The sequence below is a fragment of the Macrotis lagotis genome, chromosome 1, assembly GCF_037893015.1.
Source record: "Macrotis lagotis isolate mMagLag1 chromosome 1, bilby.v1.9.chrom.fasta, whole genome shotgun sequence".
NCBI classification, from domain to species: domain Eukaryota; kingdom Metazoa; phylum Chordata; class Mammalia; order Peramelemorphia; family Peramelidae; genus Macrotis; species Macrotis lagotis.
The window spans coordinates 908,524,118-908,548,431 of NC_133658.1; the positions used below are offsets into that span (position 1 = coordinate 908,524,118).

At 42.6% G+C, this 24,314-nt stretch overlaps 1 protein-coding gene across 5 annotated transcripts; it reads left to right on the top strand.

Annotated features, from left to right (window-relative positions):
* The first annotated feature begins 499 nt into the window (after window positions 1-499).
* LOC141509686 (cell adhesion molecule CEACAM8-like) lies at window positions 500-22,648 on the top strand. 5 transcript variants are annotated; one of them, XR_012474693.1, is made up of 5 exons: window positions 500-720; window positions 2,855-3,014; window positions 8,344-8,598; window positions 13,483-13,792; window positions 14,902-22,648. XR_012474693.1 is itself a non-coding variant. In XM_074219415.1 (4 exons), exons 2-4 carry the CDS (start codon window positions 2,897-2,899, stop codon window positions 13,590-13,592), a joined length of 483 nt encoding a protein of 160 aa, XP_074075516.1. In that variant the 5' UTR covers window positions 500-720; window positions 2,642-2,896; the 3' UTR covers window positions 13,593-22,648. The 5 variants fall into 5 exon arrangements, 4 of the variants coding, with proteins under 4 accessions (XP_074075516.1, XP_074075518.1, XP_074075517.1 ...); XM_074219415.1 differs by having other exon boundaries at window positions 2,642-3,014; window positions 13,483-22,648; XM_074219417.1 differs by having other exon boundaries at window positions 2,836-3,014; window positions 13,483-22,648.
* Window positions 22,649-24,314: the final 1,666 nt, after the last annotated feature.

The following is a 24,314-nucleotide window of genomic DNA, read 5'->3' on the forward strand; positions in this document are numbered from 1 at the left end:
CCGCTTTCCGGGGAGCCCCCTTGGAGGGGGGCCATAAAAACAAGCTTTTCCGACCCCGCCTTCCTTTGGGGAGTCCCCGCCCCCAGGCTAGCAGTCACCGCGGCTGCGCAGCCGGGAAGTGCCCGCCCCCAGGCTAGCAGTCACCGCGGCTGCGCAGCCGGGAAGTCCCCGCCCCCAGGGCAGCAGTCACCGCGGCTGCGCAGGCGCGGGGCGGGGAATCAGAATAAGGGAGTAAAGTAGGAAACCAAACGACCTGGCCGCACGAGAGAAGCAGAGGCCGCCCGCCGTAGAGCGCGACCTCTGACCTCGGTGGGGCTGGGAGGGGCCGCCGCGCCGCCGCCCCGCCCCCAGCCTCGGCTCTTCCGGGTGCCGTAGGACGCCAGCCCGGGGCTGGGAGCGGCGCTCCACGCATGCGTGGTCTGCGAGCCCCCCCCACGGGGAAAAGGATTGGAGAATGAGGCAGTGGGCGGGGCCTCCCGGAGGGGGCGGGGCACCTGACACCGGACCGCGGGGAACCATCAGAAAAAAAAGCAATGTTAACCAAATGAACGTAATGCGCTCTGCTGCGCCTTCAGACTCCCTGGATTTTACTCTGGATATCGGGGTCCTTTTCCATCCCAGAGCCCCCAGGATGATTTTTGATTACCGAACTGCTGAGGGGAGCTGCAGCCAGGATAAATAATCCATCCCACCCTATTCTCCGGAATGGGCTCGTTTTCGGTAAGTCCTTCCTGTCTTTTCTGAAGTCTCTCTGTTTAGGATTTTTTTTTAATTCAAATATTTTATTTATTTGTTTTTTTCAAACTACAAGCAATGTAGTTTTTTTCCATTTTTTTGCAAGGTTTTGATTTTCACATTTTTTTCCCCCTCCCTCCCTTCTCCCCACCCCGGATACAAGCCATGTGATAAAAGCTCTATATTTATAACTGCATTAAACATAGAGTGATATGGAACATGTCCTGAGAGAAGAATCAGATCCAAACTGAAGAAAGAAAAGAGAGAAAAAAGTGATATGAGACATAACAGAACTTTTAAAAATCGAAGATAATAAACTATCTTCATTTAAACTCCCCAGTTCCTTTTCTGAATAAGGACGGTATTTTCCATCACAAGTCTTTTTAAATTGTCTTTAATTATTTTACTGCTGAAATGATTAAGTCCATCATGGTTGACCATCACCCAATGCGATTTTAGTGTGTAGAATGTTCTTCTGGTTCTGCTCATTTCCCTTCACATCAGTTCATGCAAGTCCTTCCAGACTTTTCTAAAGTCCTGTTCTTCCTGATTTCTCATAGAACAATAGTTTTCCATCACACACATAGACCACTTTTTGGTTCAGTTGTTCCCTAATTGAAGGGTATCCCCTCAGTTTCCAGTTCTTTGCCACTACAAACAGAGCTGCTATGAATATTTTTGTGAATGTTAGATTTTTAACCTTTTTCATGGTCTCTTTAGGATACAGACCCAGTAGTGGTATTACTGGATCAAAGGATATGCACATTTTTATTGCTCCCCAGAAAGGTTGGATCAGTTCACAACTCCACCAGCAATGCATTTTGTGTCCTGGTTTTCCCACATCCCCTCCAACATTAATCATTGTCCTTTCTAGTCCTATTGGCCGATCTGAGAGGTGGTAACTCAGAGATGTTTTAATTTGCATTTCTCTAGTCGATGATTTAGAGTAATTTTTCATACAACTATAGATCTGCTTATGATTTTGTATAAAATAAAGAGTATTGCATTACATTCATGTACCTAAGTTTATTTAACCAGTCTTTAATTGATGGGTATTCCCTCAATATAATGGTGGTTTTAATTTTCATTTCTCTGATCAATAGTGATTTGGGGAATGCTTTCATATGACTATAAATAACTTTCATTTCTTCATCTCAAAACTGCCTGTTATATCCTTTGATCATTTATCAATTGGAGAATGATTTGTATTCCTATCAGTTACTCAGTTCACTCTATATTTTAGAAATGAGACCTTTAGCAGAGGCCCTGGCTATAAAGATGTTTCCCAGTTTTCCGCGTTCCTTCTCATCTTGGCTGCATTGCTTTCACTTATCCCTCTTTGCTCATATTTACCCGGATCACCATCTTCTTTCCAGGGCAATTTGGGAGCCCAGCTCTGTCAACCTAAAAATGCACCCAGGGTTTAGTGAGGAAAGCCTTCCCTGGGTTTGGGTCAGAAGATCTGGATTCAAATGGTGCCTCTCCTATTTCTCAGTTGCATACATTTCTTTATCTGGGACACAAATTTCTTAATTGTACGTTGAGGGCATTTGATTCAGGGATCAGGTCCTATCTGGGTGTAAGTTCTGATTTCTCTCCTCAACCACCACATTTTCTGAATTCCTTTCTCCCTTCAGTGTCTGGCCTTTCACACTGGCAGGGTCTTTCTGAATCAAGTCTATAGAGGGAAGTTAAAACGTGTTCCAGACCAAGCTCTCAGATCCTCTGCAGAGACTGGGACAGGTTGATCTGTAGATACATGAATCCCCTTCAGACACACCCTAGTGAGCCCCCAGCAGGGCGGGCTTAGTTGCCCACAACCAGATCTTGGGAATGACTCAGAGACTTGGGGTTTTCAGGAGGGACAGGGGACCCTGCTGACCTCTGCCTCCTTCCCTCCCTCCAGCCTCCATCATAAGCTGCTACATCCGGTCGATATTTGGTCCATATGTTCCTCTCAGTGTTGTGCCAAGCCCACACTATGGCCCTGTGGGCAGGCAGCAACATCAGCTTGGACATCTAGGGTTTCTCAGGGCAGACCCTCAGCTATGTTTGGTACAGAACATCCTCAGTAACCCTCAACCAGATCACTGTCTACAGTGTTCCTTCTGCAGTGCAGACCCCTGCAGATATCCGGGAGAGGGTGTTCTCCAATGGCTCCATGCTCATCCCCAACCTCACCCTCAGCAACATCTGTGACTACAGGAACGACTACGTCATACAGATTGATATCACAAGCAGTGAGGTGCTAACAGCTGGAGGACATTTATCAGTATATGGTAAGTGATGCCCATCCCTGGCTCAGGAGGTCACCCCAGTGCCCTAACTTTGTCTGGAGTGAGAGGCTTCTCCTAAGTTCTTTCCTCAGGGAGCAGGGAGAATGCAGAACATGATACTCCCTTACAATGAGTAGACCAAAGAGGTGAGAACCCCCAAACTCAGACCACCCTGGCCATGGGTCACAGAGAGCAAAGGAGAGCCTCAGCATCTGAGGCTCTAGGCAGTCAGTATTGGGGGATAACTTCCTTGTTCCTCCAGCTTTCCCTGGACGTGGTATGAAACTTGGAGGGCCCCTGAGAGCTCAGAATGGCACCTGGACCCTCCACTTGTGTCCGAGGTTAGAGCCTCTTTCTGAAGTTCACCTGCCCTAAGATACTCAAAAGCCCAAGAGGCAAGGGGGAGCATTGTTGGGAGGGTGGGATGGACAGTCACTGACATTCCTGTGCCAGCTGGGCCCAACAGAGCTCAGGTCCAGAGTGCCCACTCTCCAAGAGCCAGAAACCTGGCTGACTGGGCACCTGTTCATCCTGGGGCTTCCCTTATGGGGAGAGGAACCCCAGAAGGAAGACCCCCATATTGACTCTATTTTCTAGAGGAAAGGCCAAGAGGGTGGGACCCAGGCTTCTCTGAAGAGACAGATTGGAACAGGGGGTCTCAGCTGGATGAGGAGAGAACAAATTCAGTGCACAGGGGACCAACCAGGTAGTTTGGGATAGCTTTCCCAAGCTTTATAGTTGGGGAACAGGTTACAGAATTTTTATATAGTGCTTGAAGGTGGACAACAGCCTTTAGGTATTAGATTTTTTTTGATTCTCCCCAAGAGTCTGTGATCTAGGTGCTAATTTTTTTTATAAATGAGGACAAAGACAGAGATTAAGCTAGTTGGTCACTGGAGCAGAATTTGATTCCAGGCCTTCCTGAGCCTTATGTCCAACACTTCATCCACTGACCACCCTAGGTGCTCTCTAAGCCTAGAGGGGGGGACTTCAGGAGAGACTGACATTCCCAGCTGGGGAATCCAGATGACCATTTGTTAGGAATGTTTGACTAGAGATGCCTCATCAGACCCTCCTTGGACAAGACACCTAGAGGCCTCTGGGGGACTTCTAGCTCTGAGACTGTGGGAAAGGGAAGGGGTCACAGTCCCAGACATGTGGAGGGTTACTTCCGTCATCAGTCGGGGACAGGGGCCATTCAGTGGCTACAGCGTGAGAGGCAGGAGCCAGCATTAGGGGAGGACCCTGGTGGTCATCATGTCTGTTTGTCTGTCCTGGGCAGAGGATAGTGTGGGAAGAAGGGCCTAGGAATTCTCAATCTGTTGGTCATTTATGAGGCATCTGCTCCATGGATAGGCAATGGGCTGAGGATTGGACAGAAAAGACAAAGAAAAAAATGAGCTTCTAATCTTAAGGAATCTATTGAATAAACATATAAATAAGAGGAGACTAGGAATCAGTTCCAGACTGCCAATTTCCTGGGTAGAGGGAATTCTTTGGGGAGGTGATCTCTTCACCAGTGCAGGATGGAACCTGGCCTGGAAAATCTGCTCTTAGAGGGTCCTCTTCAGCCTCAAGGGGTGGGAGGGCTTGCCCATTATTAAGCCGCTGCTTTGTATCTGAGGCAGAACTAGAACCCAGAGCCTCTTGACTCCTCCTTGTTAGAAGGGCACCAGGCAGGGGGCACCAGCAGTGTTGGCATCAGGAAGGTCCTGTTTAAGGGGCACCTTGAGGAAAGAGAAGGGCTCTGATGGGGCAGGAAGACGGGATCCTAGGCTGGGGGCCATATCCCCATCCTCAACACAAGATGCTGTAGCAGTTGGGACCTGAGAGGGAGGTTCAGCCACTGAAGAGTCTGGGAAGAAAGGGACCCAAGAAGATCCAGGGAGAGAAACTGAGATAAAGAACTTGGGTGAGGCCAAGACGGCCTCAGTTCCCCGTGAAGAGTCAGGGCTGGAGGCAGCAGATCAGACCTTTCCCACACACACAAGGGGAGCTGGGCTCCCCCAGGGCTCCCTGCTTCTGTAGAGGGGTGAGGCCAAAGAGAGAAGAGAGAACTCTAGAGGTGGGATCACATTTATTGTGGGATCTCAGGAGAGTCACCTCAGCTCCATGACTCTCCTTGGCCTCATCTGTAAAATGGGAGGAGGGGTATACAGCTCCCAGCACTCCCTGCTTCTCTGGCTGACCTGAGGAAAGACCTTTCAAGTGTCATAGAGATGGGAAACATCACTACACCTTGGATGCTCCGTCAGCTCTTCCTGCTCTGCCCAGTTCAATAAAGAAAGTGGGCAGCTAGTGTAGGGACTGTGGGACCTGGGACAAAGGGCTCTGAGATCATTTGGACCCAGGGGACACGAGCAAATCCTTCCTGGGGGGAGGTGGAAGTGAGCCGAGCCTGGCAGGAAGAGGATTTCTGTGACAATGCCCCAGTGTTTCTGCAGTGATGCCCAGAGACCAGAGAGGCTCCTAATGGGGTGGTGACTTCTGGGGTTTGGTTCTGCTGCTGTTGGCTCTGTATGCCTCCTGACCCATGAGGAGCTGGCTCCTTGCCCTGGCCTCCTCTCTTCCCATGGTCTGGGCATCTTGTTGGCCATGCTCTCTCTTCTGGGTCAACAGGGCAGAGAGTGCCCATAATAGGCAGAGTCTCAGACCATCATCTATTGTTTCTTCTCTTCTCTAACATGGAACTTCCCTTGGAAGGGTCAGAGCTGGTGCTTTGGTCAGTTTTTGTCCCAAAACTGGAAGGAGCCTCAGAGACAACAAGCTAGTTCAGCAAGAGTTACAGGGGGACCTGACGGCACTGTCACCCTTCAAAATTTCTAGGACTTTTTTTTTTTGAATGCAGATTTCTTTCATTTCTTCCTTTGCAAGAAACAAGGTTGTGGTTTAGGGCAAGGACAGTAGGGAGGCATGAGATCAAGTCCTTTCTCTGACATTGGATCCATGGACTGGACTCTGGAGGTCTGAGGCTTGAGCAACTTCTTAAGGGGAATCAGGGGCCAGGGTTCAAATTCAGCTCTGCTATTTGTGGTGTTTGCTCACAGACAAGTCACCACACGGGGCCTTGGGTTTCTCTTCTTTCATTGAGGGCCTGACCTAGATCAGGGTTTCTTAGATTTCAGGGGGTCCATAAATGTGAGTGAGAAAAATGACATCTTTCTCTCCACTAACGTTTGGTTTTCTGTATTATCCTATTTCATTCTGTGAGTTTAAAGCCAGGACTCTGAGATGGATGCATAGGCTTAGAATGATTGCCCAAGAGACCCATGAGACAGAGAAGGTGAAGAGTCAGCAGCCCTGATAATCCCTGGGGTCCCTGCCAGCTCTAAGACTGATGTCTTCCAACCCTGTGAACTGTGATCCAAGGCTTGGAGGTGCCAGAACTTGGGGTACACTTGTAGGCAGATAGTCATTGAGTTTGGTCAAAGGATATAATGGGGCAGAGGAGAGGGATGAGAAAAGACTGAAGGGAGGGCAGGGGCCTGAACATCAGTTAAGGGACTTTGACCCTGAGATGGAAGGTAATAGTGAGCCCCTGAAGATCCTTGAGCAGAGGAGTGACCTCACTCCTTCCACAGAGAATTAAGATGGTGTGGGCTGGAGCGGCACAAAGAAAGAAAGAAATACCTGGCCATGAGGGATGATGGACTCTTTGAGCCTTGGAAAAGGTCACATGGGGAGGATAATGCCACCCTCACCTTTTACAGAAGAAGAGACTGAAACCTAAAAGGGGAAGAGACTTGGCCAAGGTCATGTAGAAAGAAGCTAAATTCAGCACTCTTTCCACTGACCTGCAGTGTGTAGTGGGCACTGTCTTGTCTCCAGGGGACTTGGGTGCTGCTCCTCCTCTCCCTGATCCATTTTCCTTAGCTCTTGTCATAGTTGCTTGGATACCAGGGCAGGAGGCATCACTTTACAACCCTGCCATGCGCCTCTCCCATTTAATGCCTCCTGTCTATGCAAGGCCTGGCGTTTGACAAAGAGCTTTATATAGATGCTCTAGTTCCTCCCATCAACTGTGAGGTGGCAACTATTAGTCCCATTTTACAGGTGAGGAAACTGAGGAATGATTTGCACTCAGGTCTTTCTGACTGATTTCAACACTAGTCACTCTGCCATGCCAGGCATAAAACCCACAAGGCCTGCCAGGGTACCTTTCAGCAAGTCCCAGGCACCTGCTCACTGCCCTCATGTCCTCCCCACGCCTCAGACATGGCTAGTGGACGTCAGCCCTGCCCAGTTCTCGGCCAGTCCCACTTGGCCTTATTGGACTGCATACAAGGTGCCCTCAGCTTCTCTTTTAGAAATCAGCACATTCTCCCTGTGAACTTCTTAAGAGGGACTAAGGGAGGGAGTGGGAACTGACAAAATGAGAAAGAAAGGTCAGAAAAAGTGACATATTTCCAAGTTATTCATTGTTGGAAACTAAATCTTAGACAGCTGGGAATGGATGACTGGGATCCTACTGAATGTGCCCCAGAAATTCCTCTAGGACACTCTCCTTTCTCCTGGGAAGGCTGATTTGCCAACCTTGAGAACACAGGGATAAGGAAAGGCCAGGATCGGGACCTTCTTAAGGCTGTGAAGGATCAGGGGACATTATAGCCCTTGGTTCACCTTCCTATGTAACAACAGGTCTCATGTTTAAGAGAGGAAACTTCTAAGTTTAGGGGAACCCCAAGGAAGGGAATCCAGAGTTTCTTTGTAAGTGTGTATGGTTTGTCCCATGGGCAAGACCACCCTGGGCACAAGGAGGGCATTGTTGGCTGAGTTAACGCAGGTATCATGACTCCCAGCCCAGGTCTCCTGCTCCCTCTACTAACTGATCTGTTCCCAACCTTGTTCTTCCTTTGCAGGTAAGGTAACCTTTCCTCTCTCACTACTGGGCCCGCTCTGATCCCAGCCATTCCTCTCAGACCTCCCCCAGTGTCCTCATCAAGGTGGGGAGGTGGCCTTGGCTTCTTCAAGTCCAGGACGAGGGAGCATGATCTCTCTCAAGTCCTGTTGGCTACAGAGGCCACAGGTGCAGCTGTGCAGTGGAGTCTCTCCTCTCTGGACCAGCTTTCCTTGTCTTGAAGAGGTTTGGCCTCAGGGGCTTGGGCCCAGGAGATGTGTTAGTCAGTCACCACACCTCCAGATGAACTTTATCCTAAGGACTGGAGGAATCGTGACGTGGCTCAGAGAAAGAGCTGTCCATGACAACATCTCAACTTCTTAGCTTAATTTCCCAGGGCTTCTGACCTTGCTGGGGTCTCTCAGAGCTTCCAAACCAGATGCTTGGACACAAGGCTAAAACCAAAATGTCATTTTCTCTCTGTTTTCTACACAGATCCACTCTACAAACCTACCAGGAGCAGCAGCAACATGGCCCCAATGGAGAACAAGGACAGTGTGACCTCGAGGTGCCAGACTTCCAGTCCAGGTGGCATAGTCGTGTCAGCAGGTGACAGGACAGAGCTGGCCCCAGATAAAAGGACACTCACTATCCAGAACGTCATAAGGGAAGACCAAGGACCCCATCAGTGTGGAATCTGGAACCCAGTCAGTCCCATCTCGAGTGACCCATTCACACTGAATGTGGCCCGTGAGTATTTCTCCTTCTCCTTGGGGCCTGTGTGGATTCTGGTTCTCCCAGGTGAGGACAGTTGAGTCACTTGTCTGAGTGCTGAAGGTCAAGTCTCTGATTGTTGTTCTTTTCCATCCCAGTGACACATCATCCTCTTTCTCCTGTAGCTTCTTCACCTAACAACTTCCACACCTGCCCCGGGAACACCTGGTCTTTCCTTCCTAACATTTCACTTGTGTCCACGGCCCCACATGGAGGCTACTCGTCTTGGTTTCCATGCGAGTCATGACTAGAGAGGGCTGGCTCTGATGCCCTTTGAAGGGAAATTTTGGAGATGGGAAGGAGAATTTGTCTCCTATGTAAAGGGAGTCACCTTTGTACTGTTATATTTCCTCTTTATGGCATGAAAACTAACATGGAAATTCACCTGGTATGAAACCAGGTTCTTTTGCACATAAAATTTAAATTCGCTTCAGCATGAGGTGGTTGGGTCTAATTCTCAGCTCTGCCTCAGTCCACTGGCCTATTAGCTCACTTGTCAATCAATATATGTGCTCCCTAACTGGCTGTGAACTGTGAGTGACTCTGTCTAACATGATAGACCTCTGGGGATTTTTAATAGGAATGGACAAGAAACATATTTCCCAGGTATATGGAGCATTTTTACAAAAATTGACTATAAATTAGAGGTAAAAATTTGGCCCCAAATTGCAGAAAACAAAAGTATTTAATACATGTTATACTGCTCACAATGCAGTAAAAATCATATTCAAGAAGGTCCTTGGAAGAAAAGATGGAAAATCATAGACTCTTAATGCTAAATTCCTCTTGCCCAGAGGAAGGGAGATTATATCCTTGACCAAAGCTGTGCCCATCCTGTGGCAGATGTTAATCCTCCTCTTCAGTGGTTTTAGGAAACAAAATTGAACAGACCATAGATGAATTACTTTCATGAACCACCAATGATACTGGTACCTAAACCAGGAAGAAGAAAAGAAATAAAATTATAGACTAATAATATTCATGAATATGAATGCCAAAATCCTGAATAAAGTACTAACTAAAAGATTACAGTCATATAGCACCTAGTAGGATTTGTAACAGTCATTCAGGGATGGTTTAGCATAAGGAAAACATAATATATTTGATTGTATCAATAATAGAAGTAAAAAATATCATGATTATTTCAATGGATGCAGAAAAAGGTTTTGATAGAGTACAACACTCAGTTCTATAAAAAAATACTTAATAGTATAAATGGATTTTTTCCTTAAATTGATGAAAATAATTTATCTCAAACTGTCAGAAAGCATTATTTGTAATGAGGATAAGCTTGAAGCCTTCCCAGTGTGAAATAAAGATGCCTGTTATCACCAATATTATTCAATTTAGCATTTGAAATCCTCACAATGTAAATAAGAGAAGGAAAAGAAATAGATGGAATCAAAATAGAAAATAATAAAATTTTTATTTATTTTTTTGCAAGGCAGGAGGGTTAAATGACTAACCCAGGGTCCTACAGCTAGGTACTTGTTAAGTGGCTAAGACCTGATAAGAACTCAGGTCTTTGTCATTCCAGGGCTAGTGCTCTATCCACTGCACCACCTAACTGCCTCTGAATGAGATAATTTTTTTTGAATTAATTTATTTACTTATTTTGAATTTTACAATTTTCCCCCTAATCTCGCTTCCCCCCCCCCACAGAAGACAGTCTGATAGTCTTTACATTGTTTCCATGGTATACATTGATCTAACTTAAATGTGATGAGAGAGAAATCATATCCTTAAGGAAGAAAAATAAAGTATACATTTAAAAGGAATAGTAATTTAATAGAGAGATAGGAAAATTACATAAGATAATTTTTTTTTAAATTAAAGGTAATAGTCTTTGGTCTTTGTTCAAACTCCACGGTTTTTTCTCTGGATCCAGATGGTATTCTCCATCGCAGATAGCCCAAAATTGTCCCTGATTGTTGCACTGATGGAATGAGCGAGTCCATCAAGGTTGATCATCATCCCCATGTTGCTGTTAGGGTGTATGATGTTCTTCTGGTTCTGCTCATCTCTCTCAGCATCAGGTCATGCAAATCCCTCCAGGCTTCCCTGAATTCCCATCCCTCCTGGTTTCTAATAGAACAAGAGTATTCCATATTGTACATATACCACAGTTTGTTCAGCCATTCTCCAATTGATGGACATTCACTTAAATTTCCAATTCTTTTCCACCACAAACAGGGCTGCTATGAATATTTTTGTATGAGTGTTGTTTTTACCGTTTTCCATGATTTTTTTCAGTGTATGGACCCAGTATGGTATTGCTGGGTCAAAGGGTGTGCAAATTTTTATTGCTCTTTGTGTGTAATTCCAAATTGCTCTCCAGAAAGGCTAGATGAGTTCACAGCTCATCAACAATGCATTAGTGTCTCAGATTTCCCACATCTCTTCAAACATTGAAAAATGAGATAATTTTTGCAGATGATATGATAGATTTGAAAAATCCCAAAGTCTCAATTTAAAAAAATTAACTGAAACAATAATTTTGGCAAAGTAGCAGGATATAAAGTAAATCCACAGAAGTCATCAGTATTCCTATATATCAAAAACAAAACCCTGCAAGAAGAAATAATGATACCCCATTTAAAATAATTCTAGGCAGCATAAAATATCTGGGAGTATCCCTACCAAAATAAATTATTTTTAAAAACCCTTTTTATATAAATAAAATCAGATTCAAATAATGAGCAAAATATTAATTTTTCATGGGTAGTCAGGACAAGTATATTAAAAATGACCATTTTATAAATATATATATATTAAATTCTATTCCAGTTAAATTACCAAAACATTATTTTACTGAATTTGAAAAAAAAATAACAAAATTTATTTGAAAGAACAAAAGTCAATAATATCCAAGGAAGAAACTAATAAAAAAATGTAAAGGAATGTGGTTTAGTAATACCAAATCTTAAACTAGATTATGAGACTAATAATTAAAACTTTCTGGTACTGGCTCATAAATAGAAAAGTAGACCAGTGGAACAGAGTAGACATATCATTTATAGTGGCACATAAATAAAGTAACCTTGAATTTGAAAAGTGAAAAGACATATTTTGATGATAAGAATTCATTGTTTGTATAATAAAAATATGGTAAGAAATATGGAAATTAATATGGCAGAAGTTGGACAAAGATCAGTCTTTAAAGCATTTTCCAAGAGAGGGTCAAAATGGGTACATGACCTAGATGAAAAGAGAGATTTTGTTTAATATTTTAAAATTTTATTTATTTAAGGCAGTGGGCTTAAGGGTCTTATCCAAGGTCACACAGCTATGCAGTTATTAAGTGTTTGAGGCAGGATTTGAGCTCAGGTCCTTCTGACTCCAGAGCTTGTGTTCTATCCACCGCACCACCTAGCTGCCCTGAAAAGACAGATATTACAAGAAAATTTGAAGGTAATAGGTTCCCTTTCAGACTTATGGTAGGGGGACAACTTATGAATAAACAAGGGCTAGAGAGCAGGATGAAGTATAAAATGGAAAATTTAATCACATTAAATGAAAAAGATTTGAATTTAATTAGAACAATTAATACACCAAATATAGCCAAGATCAGAAGGAAAGCAGAAAATTTGGAAAATAATTTTTATTGACAAATTCTCAGATAACCCTTTCCACTCTCTAAGAGTCATTCCTCAGTTGATAAATGGTCAGAGAATATGAACAATCAGTTTCTTGTTGAAGAAATCAAAACAATTTATCATCATGTAAAGGAATTCTCTTAAGTTATTGATTAGCGATTAAAACAATCTCGAGATGTATTTTACACTTGTAAGATTTGGCTAAAACAATTGAAGGGGAAAGCAATGTATGTTGGAGGGGATGTGGAAAAATTGAGAGACTAAGTCACTCTTGGTGGGATTCGTTTTGGAGAGCAATCTGAAATTATGTTCAAAGAGTTATTGAACTGCCCACACCCTACTAGTTCTGTTTCCCAAGATGATCAGGGAAAATGAAAATGAACCTTTATGTTTCCAGTATTTATAGCAGATCTCTATGGTGGGAAAGAAGTAAACATTTTGAGGATTCCCATTGATTGGAGAATAATAGAACAAGTTGTGGCATATTACTGTGATGGAGAAGAAATGATGAGCTCAAATGATCTAGAAAAAACATGGCTAGACTTGTATGAAATAACAAGGAGTGAAAAGAACAGAACCAAGAGAACATTGTATATGTTAACAGTAATATTTTAAAAACAATTTTGAGTGACTAAAGCACTTTGAATATTATAAATAACCAAATGAACTACAAAGGACAGATGAAAGTAGATGCTTTTTGTATCCAGAGAAAGAACCGATTAAAAAAAAAGTATGTATAGAATGATTTTCATTTATGTACATATTTTGTCTAATGGTAGTCATCTCTAGGATGGGGGAAGGAAAGATATAAAAAAAGAAGGTTACATGACAAGTTTAAAATACATTTAAAAGGAATAGTAAGTTATCCAAAATGGACTTACAATTTCATGTATAATCATCTTTTTATTTTCAATTCTACGATGTTATGGAAGTGCTTGTTTTATTTCTTAATTTCAAAATAAAATAAAATAAAGGAAAACTCTGTGTAATCTGGAAGAGAAGTGCTGAGGGGATCTGGAGTAGAAGCTGAGAGGTGGGGTGGGGCGAGATGGGAGAGATCCTGTCCAAGTAGAGTTAACACAAACAATGAAAACATTAGAGAGAATGGCAGAGCAGTTGATTAGATGTGAGGTTTGAAGATGGGTGACTGGGAGATTGGTACAGCCTTTAGCCAAAATAGAGAAGGGCTGTGGGTCCACTTGGGGAGAAAATCCTGAGTTCGACAATTACTTATATATTGTTGCTTTACTTTACCAATATTCAGGTGTCCCTTGTAATTTGCCGGATATCCCAAGATGTGACCTTGTAAAGTGGACGTCCAAGTTCTGGAAACAAAGGCCAAGTTGGCTTCTTCGATCAGTAAACATTTCTTAAGAATTTGCAAAATGCTAGGCACTTTGTATTGGAGACCCCTCAAAAACACTTAAGATCCTTCTAATCTCCTCTGTCCTGAGCAGAAGATAACCACTCCTTGCTCTCTGGAGGGGCCATCACTGATATTGTGGTGGGGGTCCTCCTTGGATTTTGTCTCATTGGATGTTCATCTATTTTTTGTTCTTCAGACTGACTGGATGGTAGGTTGATGCTTCCTCTGGTTTTCTTCCTTATCTGTCTCTCTGAATGGAGCAGAAAGACCAGGAGATGTTCGACTGTACTCTCTACCCACTTCTGGACTGGTCTACCTCTGTTTCTCAAACTTTAACTTTTCAGCATTCATTACCTTGGGTGGTCTCCTTCTCTGGGCTTTCATCCTCCCCTCCCCCTTGATTGTCTCTTGGAAGGAAATGTTCACTTTCCCATTAGGGTGGGGACTTGACCCAACCATTTTTCTCAGACCCTTAACTAAAGGAACTCAGGTCCAAGAAGGCAGAGATAAAGAATGGAAGGTGCAGTAGGTTGATGACTACTTCCAACTTAGTGAGAAACCAAGTGAGGGAAGAGACCCACGAGATAAATGCAGACTGCATCCATGAACTCAGTAGGAGAACCTAGGGGTGAAGAAATGAACAGTACGATGGTTGTACTTAAGGGATAAGGCCTGCAGAGGAAAAAGGAGCTTAGAGACCCAAAGAGGACTCATGAAATCCAAGGGGAATCCAAGGACCCTTCTGGCTCAGGGGGCTCAGTTGCTCTGATTGAGATCTCAGTCACTTCATGTCTGATAGTTACTCAGGACCAGCGAACATCATCTGACAGAATGTGTCCTCAGCATCCAACTCATTAAGCAAAAACACTGTCTAAACTATTCAGCAGCCCATAGTTTCCTGAGGCCCCCTTGCCTTGAAAGATTCCACCAGCCTCTGTCCTATGCTGTTTCCTCTTTGGGGACCTTTGTCTTCCGAGGACCAGGTCTTTCCTCCCAGGTCTCTCTGTAATTTGCAGAGTAGACATGGGAGTGTCCCCTGGTAAACATGAAGAGAAAAATGCTGACCCTCCCCTGAGCCACAGGCTGGCTGAGTCATTCATTCCAAGCTGGCCAAGTCAGGCCCACAACCTTCTCCTTCTTCTACTTTCTCTTTTCCTGGGAAGATGATGAGACTCCTGGGACAAGGCAAGAGACGAGGAAGAAGGTGATGTGAATCTCTCTGCTCACTGCCCAAGATAGACCTGCTGCTGCTCTCTCTCTCTTTTTTTTAATTGTGAGAGGCAAGTCTAATTCTCTCTTTCCGTCTCTCTCTTTTAGTTTCTGCAAGGCATTGACGTTAAGTGACTTACCCAAGGTCATACAGCTTGGTAATTATTAAGTGTCTGAGGTCAGAATTGAATTCAGGTCCTCCTGACTCCAGGACCGGTGCTCTATCCACTGCGCCACCCACCTGCCCCCACTGCTGATTTCAAACTGTAGTTCTTCTGCTTCTCCAGGTCACATCTGCTCTGATAGCTCTTCTCACAAGGTAAGCTTTATCCCTTTCTAGCAGGGGCTGACTCTATTGATACAAACTAAGTAGAGAGAAATTAGCTGATAATTACCATAAGGGCTCACAGATGCATGGCCCTTGAATGTCTACAGATCAATCCCCGATCTCTGGCCCCATAGCCTGAACCTTCTCTTTTATTTGGAGAAGAAACTGAGGCTGATCAAAACAGGGCAAGGTCTCACACTCAGTCCCTTCATAACTGCCCCTCCCCCATCAGTCCACAGCTGCATTCATTCCTTCAGACATTGCTTCTCTAGCTGTCCTGGGCTACATAGGTACATTCACCTCCATCCCACCTTCGTCAGTCAGTTACTCAGTACAAGACCCTCTACTTTGTATTAGGGGTACAAAAATATGACCCAAACCCTGCCCCCTCCAGCAACTTGTCCACACAAGGGGATTCAGTCAGGAAATAGGACTGAGATCCACAGTATGGTCCAGAATCACTAAAAAAGATTTCATAAAAGGCAAAATGGCTTCCTTAAAACCTGAGGACTAAGGGGCGGCTAGGTGGCACAGTGGATAGAGCACCGGCCCTGGAGTCAGGAGTACCTGAGTTCAAATCCGGCCTCAGACACTCAATAATTACCTAGCTGTGTGGCCTTGGGCAAGCCACTTAACCCCATTGCCTAGCAACCCCCCCCCCCCCCCCAAAAAAAATACCTTCGGACTATTTAAAAGGTGAGCTCCTGTTCCTGAAGGTCTTCAGTATAGCTTGGATGGCCAGTGGCTGGGAGGTGGCTAGGGGTGCGGGGGGGGGGGGGTGCCCCTGGTTAGACCAGATGGGGTCTAGTCGCACATTCCTCTCTGTGTAAGGTGCCCTCACTCATCCTACTCTGTGCCTTCCAGACTAGGATTAATGCTGATATTACACGTCACCTTCTGTGACTGTACCCAAAGATCAGCAGTGTCGTTTTTAAATGAAAACAAACGTCTGTTCTCCACCACGGATGACTGTGATCTTCCCCCATTTCTCTCAAGCCGCAAGGCCCTCTGTCCTCCAGCACCTTACTGTCTGCAGGAGAAGTGTTAATCTGTAAACTTGGCAGGATTTCTTTATAAATTCTCAAGGATTTCAAAACTCCAGGGCTGGTTGTGATTTAATTCACGTTCACCAACTTTCAATCTTAACTGGCAGCAACAATCTCTCCAGCAACAGCAGTACCCATTTATTACCCATTAAATTTATTTAAATTACCAAATCAGGTGACTGAAATTTTGGTAAATGCCTACCCAAACTTCCTTACAGAAAATTGTCTCAAAAACCATTGAATTTCCTAATTTAAAAACCATGTAGAGTTATTGTTATCAATGGCTCGTCATTATTAATACTTGTTCCAGAGCGATTAAAATGGCTCTCAGCAATACATCTTTGCAAAGAAGACATTCCTCTCCTAATAAAAGGAGGCCCCCAATTATGACAATTCAGAGTCTTATATGCAGTTTGAAAGGTTTGTTCCTCCCCCTTTGTGCCAATCATTGGCTGGGGTCACAATCTAATTGATACATTCACCCCCCTCCCCATAGTTTTCCCTGCCCTGCTTATTATGTTGATGAGCACAGTAACCTCCCTGAGTGGGTGCAAAGGAGGACACAGAACCTAGGTCACCTTGGAACTAGATAGGGCAGACCTGATCTAATCTCAAGTCTTGATCAGGTCAGGGCTAGTTCTTTTGCTTTACACTCACATACCTGCCCAAAGACACCAATACAGGCAGATCCCAGTCTTTGTAATGTACTAACAATCTCCCCTCACATTCTTGTGGAAATCAAACACTGATTCCTTCCCACAGTTATGAAGTAGTTACATTTAATTAAATGAGTAACAAAAAGATAGCATTTGCCTCTGTTGACCATAATTTTCCTAGGTTAAAAATGAAATAACAGAAAGGTAGTTTATCCATGAATTTTCCCAAACCTGATTCAAAGTTTTGGAGTCACATTTATACAGAACAGACAAAGACACATAATATTTTGGCAGCCAATCAATCAGGTTACACATTAGTACTAAAAGTGTCACCAATTTGCCTTATAATTTCTCTAACCTGTTCACAAGGTCTGTTATACTGTAATAAAACTTATAAGGATTCAGAATAGAGCTGGAATTTGCAAAGTTACAGACTTCTTTCCTTTCAAGGAAAGAAGGTGGGGTATGAAGACCTGTCCCTCCTCAAATTCCAATCTATATACCCATGTCATGGCACAAAGACTGTAAACCTTAAAAATCTTAGGGTTAAAAAAAATAACAAAATATAGGTTAGACATGGATTTTTATTCTCTAGGATTTACTGAAAACCTATAGATGGAAGCGATCCATAAAGATGACAACTATGAGCAGAGGGAGATGAGGATATTTATACACTAGCAAGGGGGGCGGAGAGGGCTGGGGATTAAGATATTCATAAATAAGAATAAACAAAACCTTAAGCCTCTGTGCAGGTCATTCTATTAGGTTGCCCAAAATCTTGTAGCCTACCTGGGAGTGGAAAAAATAAATAGTTCCCAATAGACAACAGAAGTAAACCACAATGTGTAGTATATATTAGAAAGACTTTTTATGAAATGGAAATTTATTGCTTTATGTTCTGAATCCTCTCTTATGTGTACATGACAATTTTTAAAAATTTTGTTCTTTAGTTTAAAATAAAAAATATTCTGAAAAAAAGAGATAACAGTGAAATTGGAGTCATTTTCTTTAACAAATTTCTTAGCCCAAGGTTATAGTCTATGAATGACAAGCAGGATGCAGGGTGCCAGGGAATGAAGGCTGAATTTCTGGTGAAAGAATTTGTGTTCAAAGACTGTCGCAGTGAAGGGGATGGGCTAAATAACTTGAGGGTGGCTTCCAGCCCTGAATCTACAAATCTCAAAAGTTATTTTTATATCTCAATCTTGATTTTTGTCCTTTATTCTCTAAGAAGACCATGACATCAGGTATGTGAATTTAGTTTGAGGGGAGGTTGTGCTAAGTCACCAGCCACACTTTCTCCTCCAGAGCCATCAGGGTCTGGTGGCTAGATGTGAATCAGGGTAAATGGAGATGGCCTTGGATGGGAGGCAATCAGGATTAAGTGATTTGCCCAAGCTCACACAGCTAGTAAGTGTCTGTAATTGGACTTGACTCAAGTCCTTTGATTTGAGGGCTGGCACTCTACCCACTGTACCATCTAGCTTGCCCAATCTTAAGGAGTCACTGATAAAAGTTGTTAATTCTTGGCATCCTCATTCAAAAACTATGGTCCATTACCTGTTATCACAGAAATTCCCTTTCTTTTCAGAATTCAAAGCTTTCAATGACCTTCTCTGATTTAAGTTTAATTTAGTAAAATTTACCTTCTCACTTCTAGGAGAAAGAATTCAGATTTTAATAATATACTAGTATGGGAAGGAGCTGGGATTTCCTTAGCTTGGGGAATAACCCACCTCTGAGAAAGATTACCATCCATTTATAGGCAAATGTTAGGGGGTTGTGAGACCCACAAAACTTCACTGACATATCTCAGTATGTTTATGAGGCACATAGCAAGCATCAGAAGTGATATTCTGGCATTCCCTTCTCCCAAGTTCACTGTCCCTTCCACAACGACAATGTCTTGTGAAATAATGACCAGGGAATGACTGGACAAATGACAATATTATTGTTGGATAGGAAAAATTTTGAGAAATATGAATAGCCTTGTGTGAACTGATGCAGAGCTCAGTAAGTAGAACCAAAGGAGTCACTTAAACAGTATATACAAGAATTTAATAAAATCAGTGGAGAGTTGGTCAGCTAAAATGATCAGTTTAATACATTACTGATAAAGTCAAAGAGCATAGTCCCTCTTAATTAATAATTGGAAATAAGATTGGGACCTCTGGGAATTCTTTATGGGTTTTTTTTAATGAGAGTATTACTGGGAAAATCTAGTATCAAAGCAGATAAAGCACCGAGTTGAAAATGAGGGAGAGCAAGTAGTCACAGGCTTATCAACTCAATTCAATATGGAATTAGTTTCTTCCTCTTGTGAAATTTTGAATCATTGATATTGCTGTGAAAGCAATAATTGCTCTTAACTATGTGGTGCTGGAAGATTCATTCCCTTTAGAGAATACTGGGCTTGGATCAGATTCCCTTGCCTCTCTAGTTAGAAGTTAAGATTCCAAAAGTGATGCTCTGTGTAAAATACAAATGGAGGAGGACAACCACCAGGGTACATGGAGATCATTCTTCTAGGAAGAGACAAGAGAAGACTTCAGGAAGAGGTAAGAGATGATCCTCTTTGTGGAGTCCTCTTGGACTTGGGTCGCCACGTTGTGTAACTTCTATGTTTAGGCCACCAAGGATGGTTAATGATTTTTTCCTATTCTTTGTTTTTGGATAAATATGCCTGTGTCTCCCTCAGGTCCATCTTGGAGATGGCTCCTTTACTGATAGGTTTACTGGTAAATCCTGGAGAACAAAACTTCATGTCTAATCTCTGTTTTTCTGTTTTGCTATTTTAACCCTATTTTTAAAGGTTCTTATACAGTTTTAGAGTTCACATTGCACAATAAAGAGATGTTTCAAGAACTGCCAGAATCTACCCATCCACTGACAAAGACATGATACACACCCCTTCTCCACAGCCTGGGGTATTCCTGAGCTCTGGCTCCCCCACCTTAAGCCAGAATGTTTCTTCATCCATTTCCTAAGCACCTGCCTTCATCTCTGTGGTCACCAGGTGGCAGCAGGGACACACAATGTTCCACTTCAGATGGTGATCAAACCTGGGAATACTTTTCTCAAGTAGGGAGAACAAAGAAAGTGGAATGATGATAGTAATGATAACCCCCCCCCCTCCACCACACATACCCCCACCCCGCCTCACATTTGCATGCTGCCATGAGGTTTACAAATCATTCTAGCTCCATTGTTCCTTCCAATGACCTTGTTATGGAGTTACTGTGGGTGTTATGATTCCCATTTGACAGATGAGGAAACTGAGGCAGAGAGGGGCAAAGTGGCTTGCCCAAGTCATACAACTAGTTAATGCTGGGTTAGCTCTCACACCCAGCTATTCCTCACTCTTCCTCATTCCTCAGCCACTAGAAAATAGCACATAAAAATATCAGGAAGGACCTCAGGACATAGATAATCCCTCAAACATTTAGTAATAATCACAATATTGATAGTGGCTACATCAGACTTAAAGGTTTCCAAGTGTTTTACAAATATCTCATTTGAGCCTCATGACAATCTGGGAGGTAGGTCCTATTATTATCACCTTCATTTTATAGATGAGGAAACTGAGGCTTTAGATGATACAGAAAAAAACTGAGGGAGGTTAAACAGTGTTCAGGGTCAGAGAGATACTAAAAGTGTCTGAGGTAGGATTTGAACTCAGGTGTTCCTGACTTAGTCCAGTGCTGTATCCACTGAGCCACTTAGTGTTCTCATAATCCATTCATCTATTTACTACTTAAGTAGTTATGTGACTGGTAACTCTGTTAGAGGCTGCGGATGCAAAGTAAACACAAAATAGTCCCTGCCTTCAGGGAGCTTCCATTCTGACAGGAGAGTCTCCTGACTTGGAGCCCAGGTCTCCTGCTCCCTCTCCTAACTGATCTGTTCCCAATCCTGTTCTTCCTTTGGAGATATGGTAACCTTTCTCTCTCCCCCTCATCTCGCCCCCATGGCCTGTTCCTAGCCATTCCTCTCAGACCTCCACAGGGTCCTCATCAAGGTGGGGAGGTAGCCATGGTTTCTTCGAGTCCAGGACAAAGGAGCATGAAGTCTTCCAGGTCCTGCTGGCTACAGGTGCAGCCCGTGCAGTGGAGTCTCTCATCCCTGGACCGACCTGTCTTGTCTTAGAGAGGTTTGGCCCCAGTGGCTTGGGCCCAGGAGATGCCTTGGTCAGCCACCACAACTCCAGATGAACTTTCTACTAAGGACTAGAGGAGCCGTGACCTGGCTCAGAGAAAGAGCTGTCCATGACGACAACATCTCAGCTTCTTAGCCTAATTTCCCAGGGCTTCTGACCTTGCTGGGGTCTTTTGGAGCTACTTCCAAACCAGATGCTTGGATGCAAGACTAAGACCAAAAAAGTCATTTTCTATCTATTTTCTGCACAGATCACTCTGCAAACCTACCATTATCAGCGGCAGCATGGTCTGGATGGAAAAGAAGGGCACTGTCACCTTGACATACCAGACTTCCAGTCAAAGTGGCATATTCAGGTGGTTCCCACCCAAAGGCTCCTCAGCTGACAGCAGGATAGAGCTGTCCCCGGATAACAGGACACTCACTATAATTATTGTCACAAGGGAAGACCAAGGACTCTGTCAGTATGGAATCTGGGACTCAGTCAATCACATCTTGAGTGACCCCTTCACACTGACTGGGACCCCTTCTCTTTGGGGCCTGTGTGGATTCTGGTTCTCCCAGGTGAGGACAGTTGAGTCACTTGTCTGAGTGCTGAAGGTCAAGTCTCTGATTGTTGTTCTTTTCCATCCCAGTGACACATCATCCTCTTTCTCCTGTAGCTTCTTCAACTAACGACTTCCACACCTGCCCCGGGAACACGTGATCTTTCCTTCCTTCCATTTCACTTGTGTCCACAGCCCCACATGGAGGAGTCTAATCTTGGCTGCCATGTGAGTCGTGATTACAGAGAGGGCTGGCTTTGATCCCCTTTGAAGAGAAATTCTGGAGATGGGAAAGAGAATTTAAACTTTGTCTCCTTTTATGCAAAGGGTCTCACCTTTGCATTGACATATTTCCTTTGCGTGATATGAAAAATAACACAAAATTTCTCTGATAGGAAACCAGCTTCTTTTTTTTAAAACAGGATGATGTATTATTAATTCTAAATATTATTAAACATCTTTCATTTGATAAGCCATATAAATAATTTATAAGTCATAATATACGAACATATATGTGAAAAGTCAGAGAAGTCAAACCAGAGAACAATTGAATATGTACTGGCCTATGACTTTTAAAATATTATGCAACTAAAATATTTTAAAATTTTTACATTCCATTTGTTTTTTCTAGTATTGAATACTTAAAGAATTCAAATAACTGACTACGTATTAACTATTCTTCAACAAACAGTAGGAGCTTACCATACTAAGAAATATTCCACTAGCCATCAGTCAATCAATATTATCAGGAGCAAAGTCATAAATGAACTTGATAGAGAACATTCCCATCTTATTTTCTCTAGATTAGGGTTTCTAAAGAAATATTAACTAATAATTTGTTAACTAATAATTTGTTTATACCTACTTAATCTCTCTGAATTACAGTTTGCTTATCTACAAAATGAAGAAGTTAGGTTAATAGCTAGGAGTTGACCTCCAGTCCTGCTCAACTCAAAAGTCATGGGAAAAAAAAATCTACTCATCCTAAAGTTTAAAGACAAGACTTTTAAAGGAAAAAAGGCTCTTAGAAATAATTTGTAGTGAACAAATGGGAGGGAGGGAGAGTTGAGGTTAGGAAAGAAAAAAGTTAAAAAGTTAGTAAATTGTTGTTTTGGAAGTTAAGGAAGGGAAGAAGGGAGGGAGGGGTGGAAATGAGGGAGCAAAGGAACCTCTATTTTTTTTAAGTCTCTATTATGCACCAGGCACTGTGTACAAGTCTTTTTTTTTTTTTAAGATTTTTCAAGGCAATGGAGTTAAGTGGGTTGCCCAAGGCCACACGGCTAGGTAGTTATTAAGTGTCTGAGGTCGGATTTGAACCCAGGTACTCCCGACTCCAAGGCCGGTGCTCTATCCACTGTACCACCCAGCCGCCCCTGTGTACAAGTCTTAACAAATATTTCATTCATCTAAGAAATCCAAAGGATATTAACATTGTGTATATAGTGGCTCTTGACTACAATAATTCTTTTCCTTATTGTTCTATTCAGTAACTTAATGAGCCACTCTGTAAAATTACACATTAAAATTCACAAAATAGAGCAGTATGATCCTTTTAAAGTATTCAGAGTAACCTCAAACATTTGGCAGGGAAGGGAAAAAAACCCCCAAACCAACAACCAAACACACATCTAGCTTTTTTTGTGAGCAAGCATAGTGGAAACAAGCAGCACTGACTTTCAGTGATAATTTTTAGCTACTGTGACTTGGCTTTAAATGCTCCAATTTAAAGGCAGGAAACTGAATCACCATAATGGAATATCAAGTTTTCCATTTTCTAATGCAGTTTGCTTTGATGCTGATTCACCTTGACAAAGGGCAGCAACAAGACTTAAAGTGATCCATAGATAGTAAGTCTTAAATAAGCACAGAAATCTCAACTTAGAATAAATTTCCACTGTCTGTCTCCTTCTGTCTTCTTAAGAAGACAGCAAATTGTAATGATGATAAAAATGTATCTTGTGTTAATATTAGTGCCTTTCCATTCAAAAAGCATCAAGAAAAAAGCCTATATTCCATATACTGAATGATCCAAAAAGATGTCAAAAATATAAAAAATATGTATAGAAGATATAAGATTATCAAATTAATAACATGGCAAAATTCAAAAATCTTTAAAGAATAAAGATTATATTTTTAAAAATTAGGGAAAAATAGGTCTTAAAGAAAAGACAGCATAAAACCAAAGAAACTGAGGATTAGAAAATAAAGAAGAGGGGCAGCTAGGTTGTGCAGTGGATAGAGCACCGGCCCTGGAGTCAGGACTACCTGAGTTCAAATTGAACTCAGACACTTAATAATTACCTAGCTCTGTGGCCTTGGGCAAGACACTCAACCCCATTGCCTTGCAAAAAAAAAAAAACAAACCTGAAAGAAAGAAAGAAAGAAGGAAGGAAGGAAGGAAGGGAAGAAAAAGAAAGAAAGAACGAAAGGAAGGAAGGAAGAAAGAAAGAAAATAAAGGTTTAAACAGAAAAAGAAGACTAAGCAAAATGGCATCAAGATTCAATAAAGATTTCAAAGCATGTGATTCTGGGGGAACTGGGGCTGGGAGAACGAGAATAAAGTAAAAAAGAAGCCACAGTATGTACCTAGAGTACATAGTAAAATAAAGAACTTTCTGAAAAAATTAATATGATAAAATTTCCCATCAATAAGAAGGTTTTCTACTGGAGGAAAGAAAACTGTTGCCACCTAATCCATTCCAGTGTTTTGTTTATTTAGGCAAGGGTAAAGCTAAAATATATGACAGAAAGTAGAAAAATATAAAAGACCACAATAACTTTCAATCACTTT

What these genes read in the sequence shown, in the direction of transcription:
- LOC141509686 (XM_074219414.1), top strand. An exon ending in AGGACATTTATCAGTATATG is followed by an intron (nt 3,015 to 8,343) that starts GTAAGTGATGCC and finishes TTTTCTACACAG; the next exon opens with ATCCACTCTACAAACCTACC. An exon ending in ATTCACACTGAATGTGGCCC is followed by an intron (nt 8,599 to 13,482) that starts GTGAGTATTTCT and finishes ACCAATATTCAG; the next exon opens with GTGTCCCTTGTAATTTGCCG.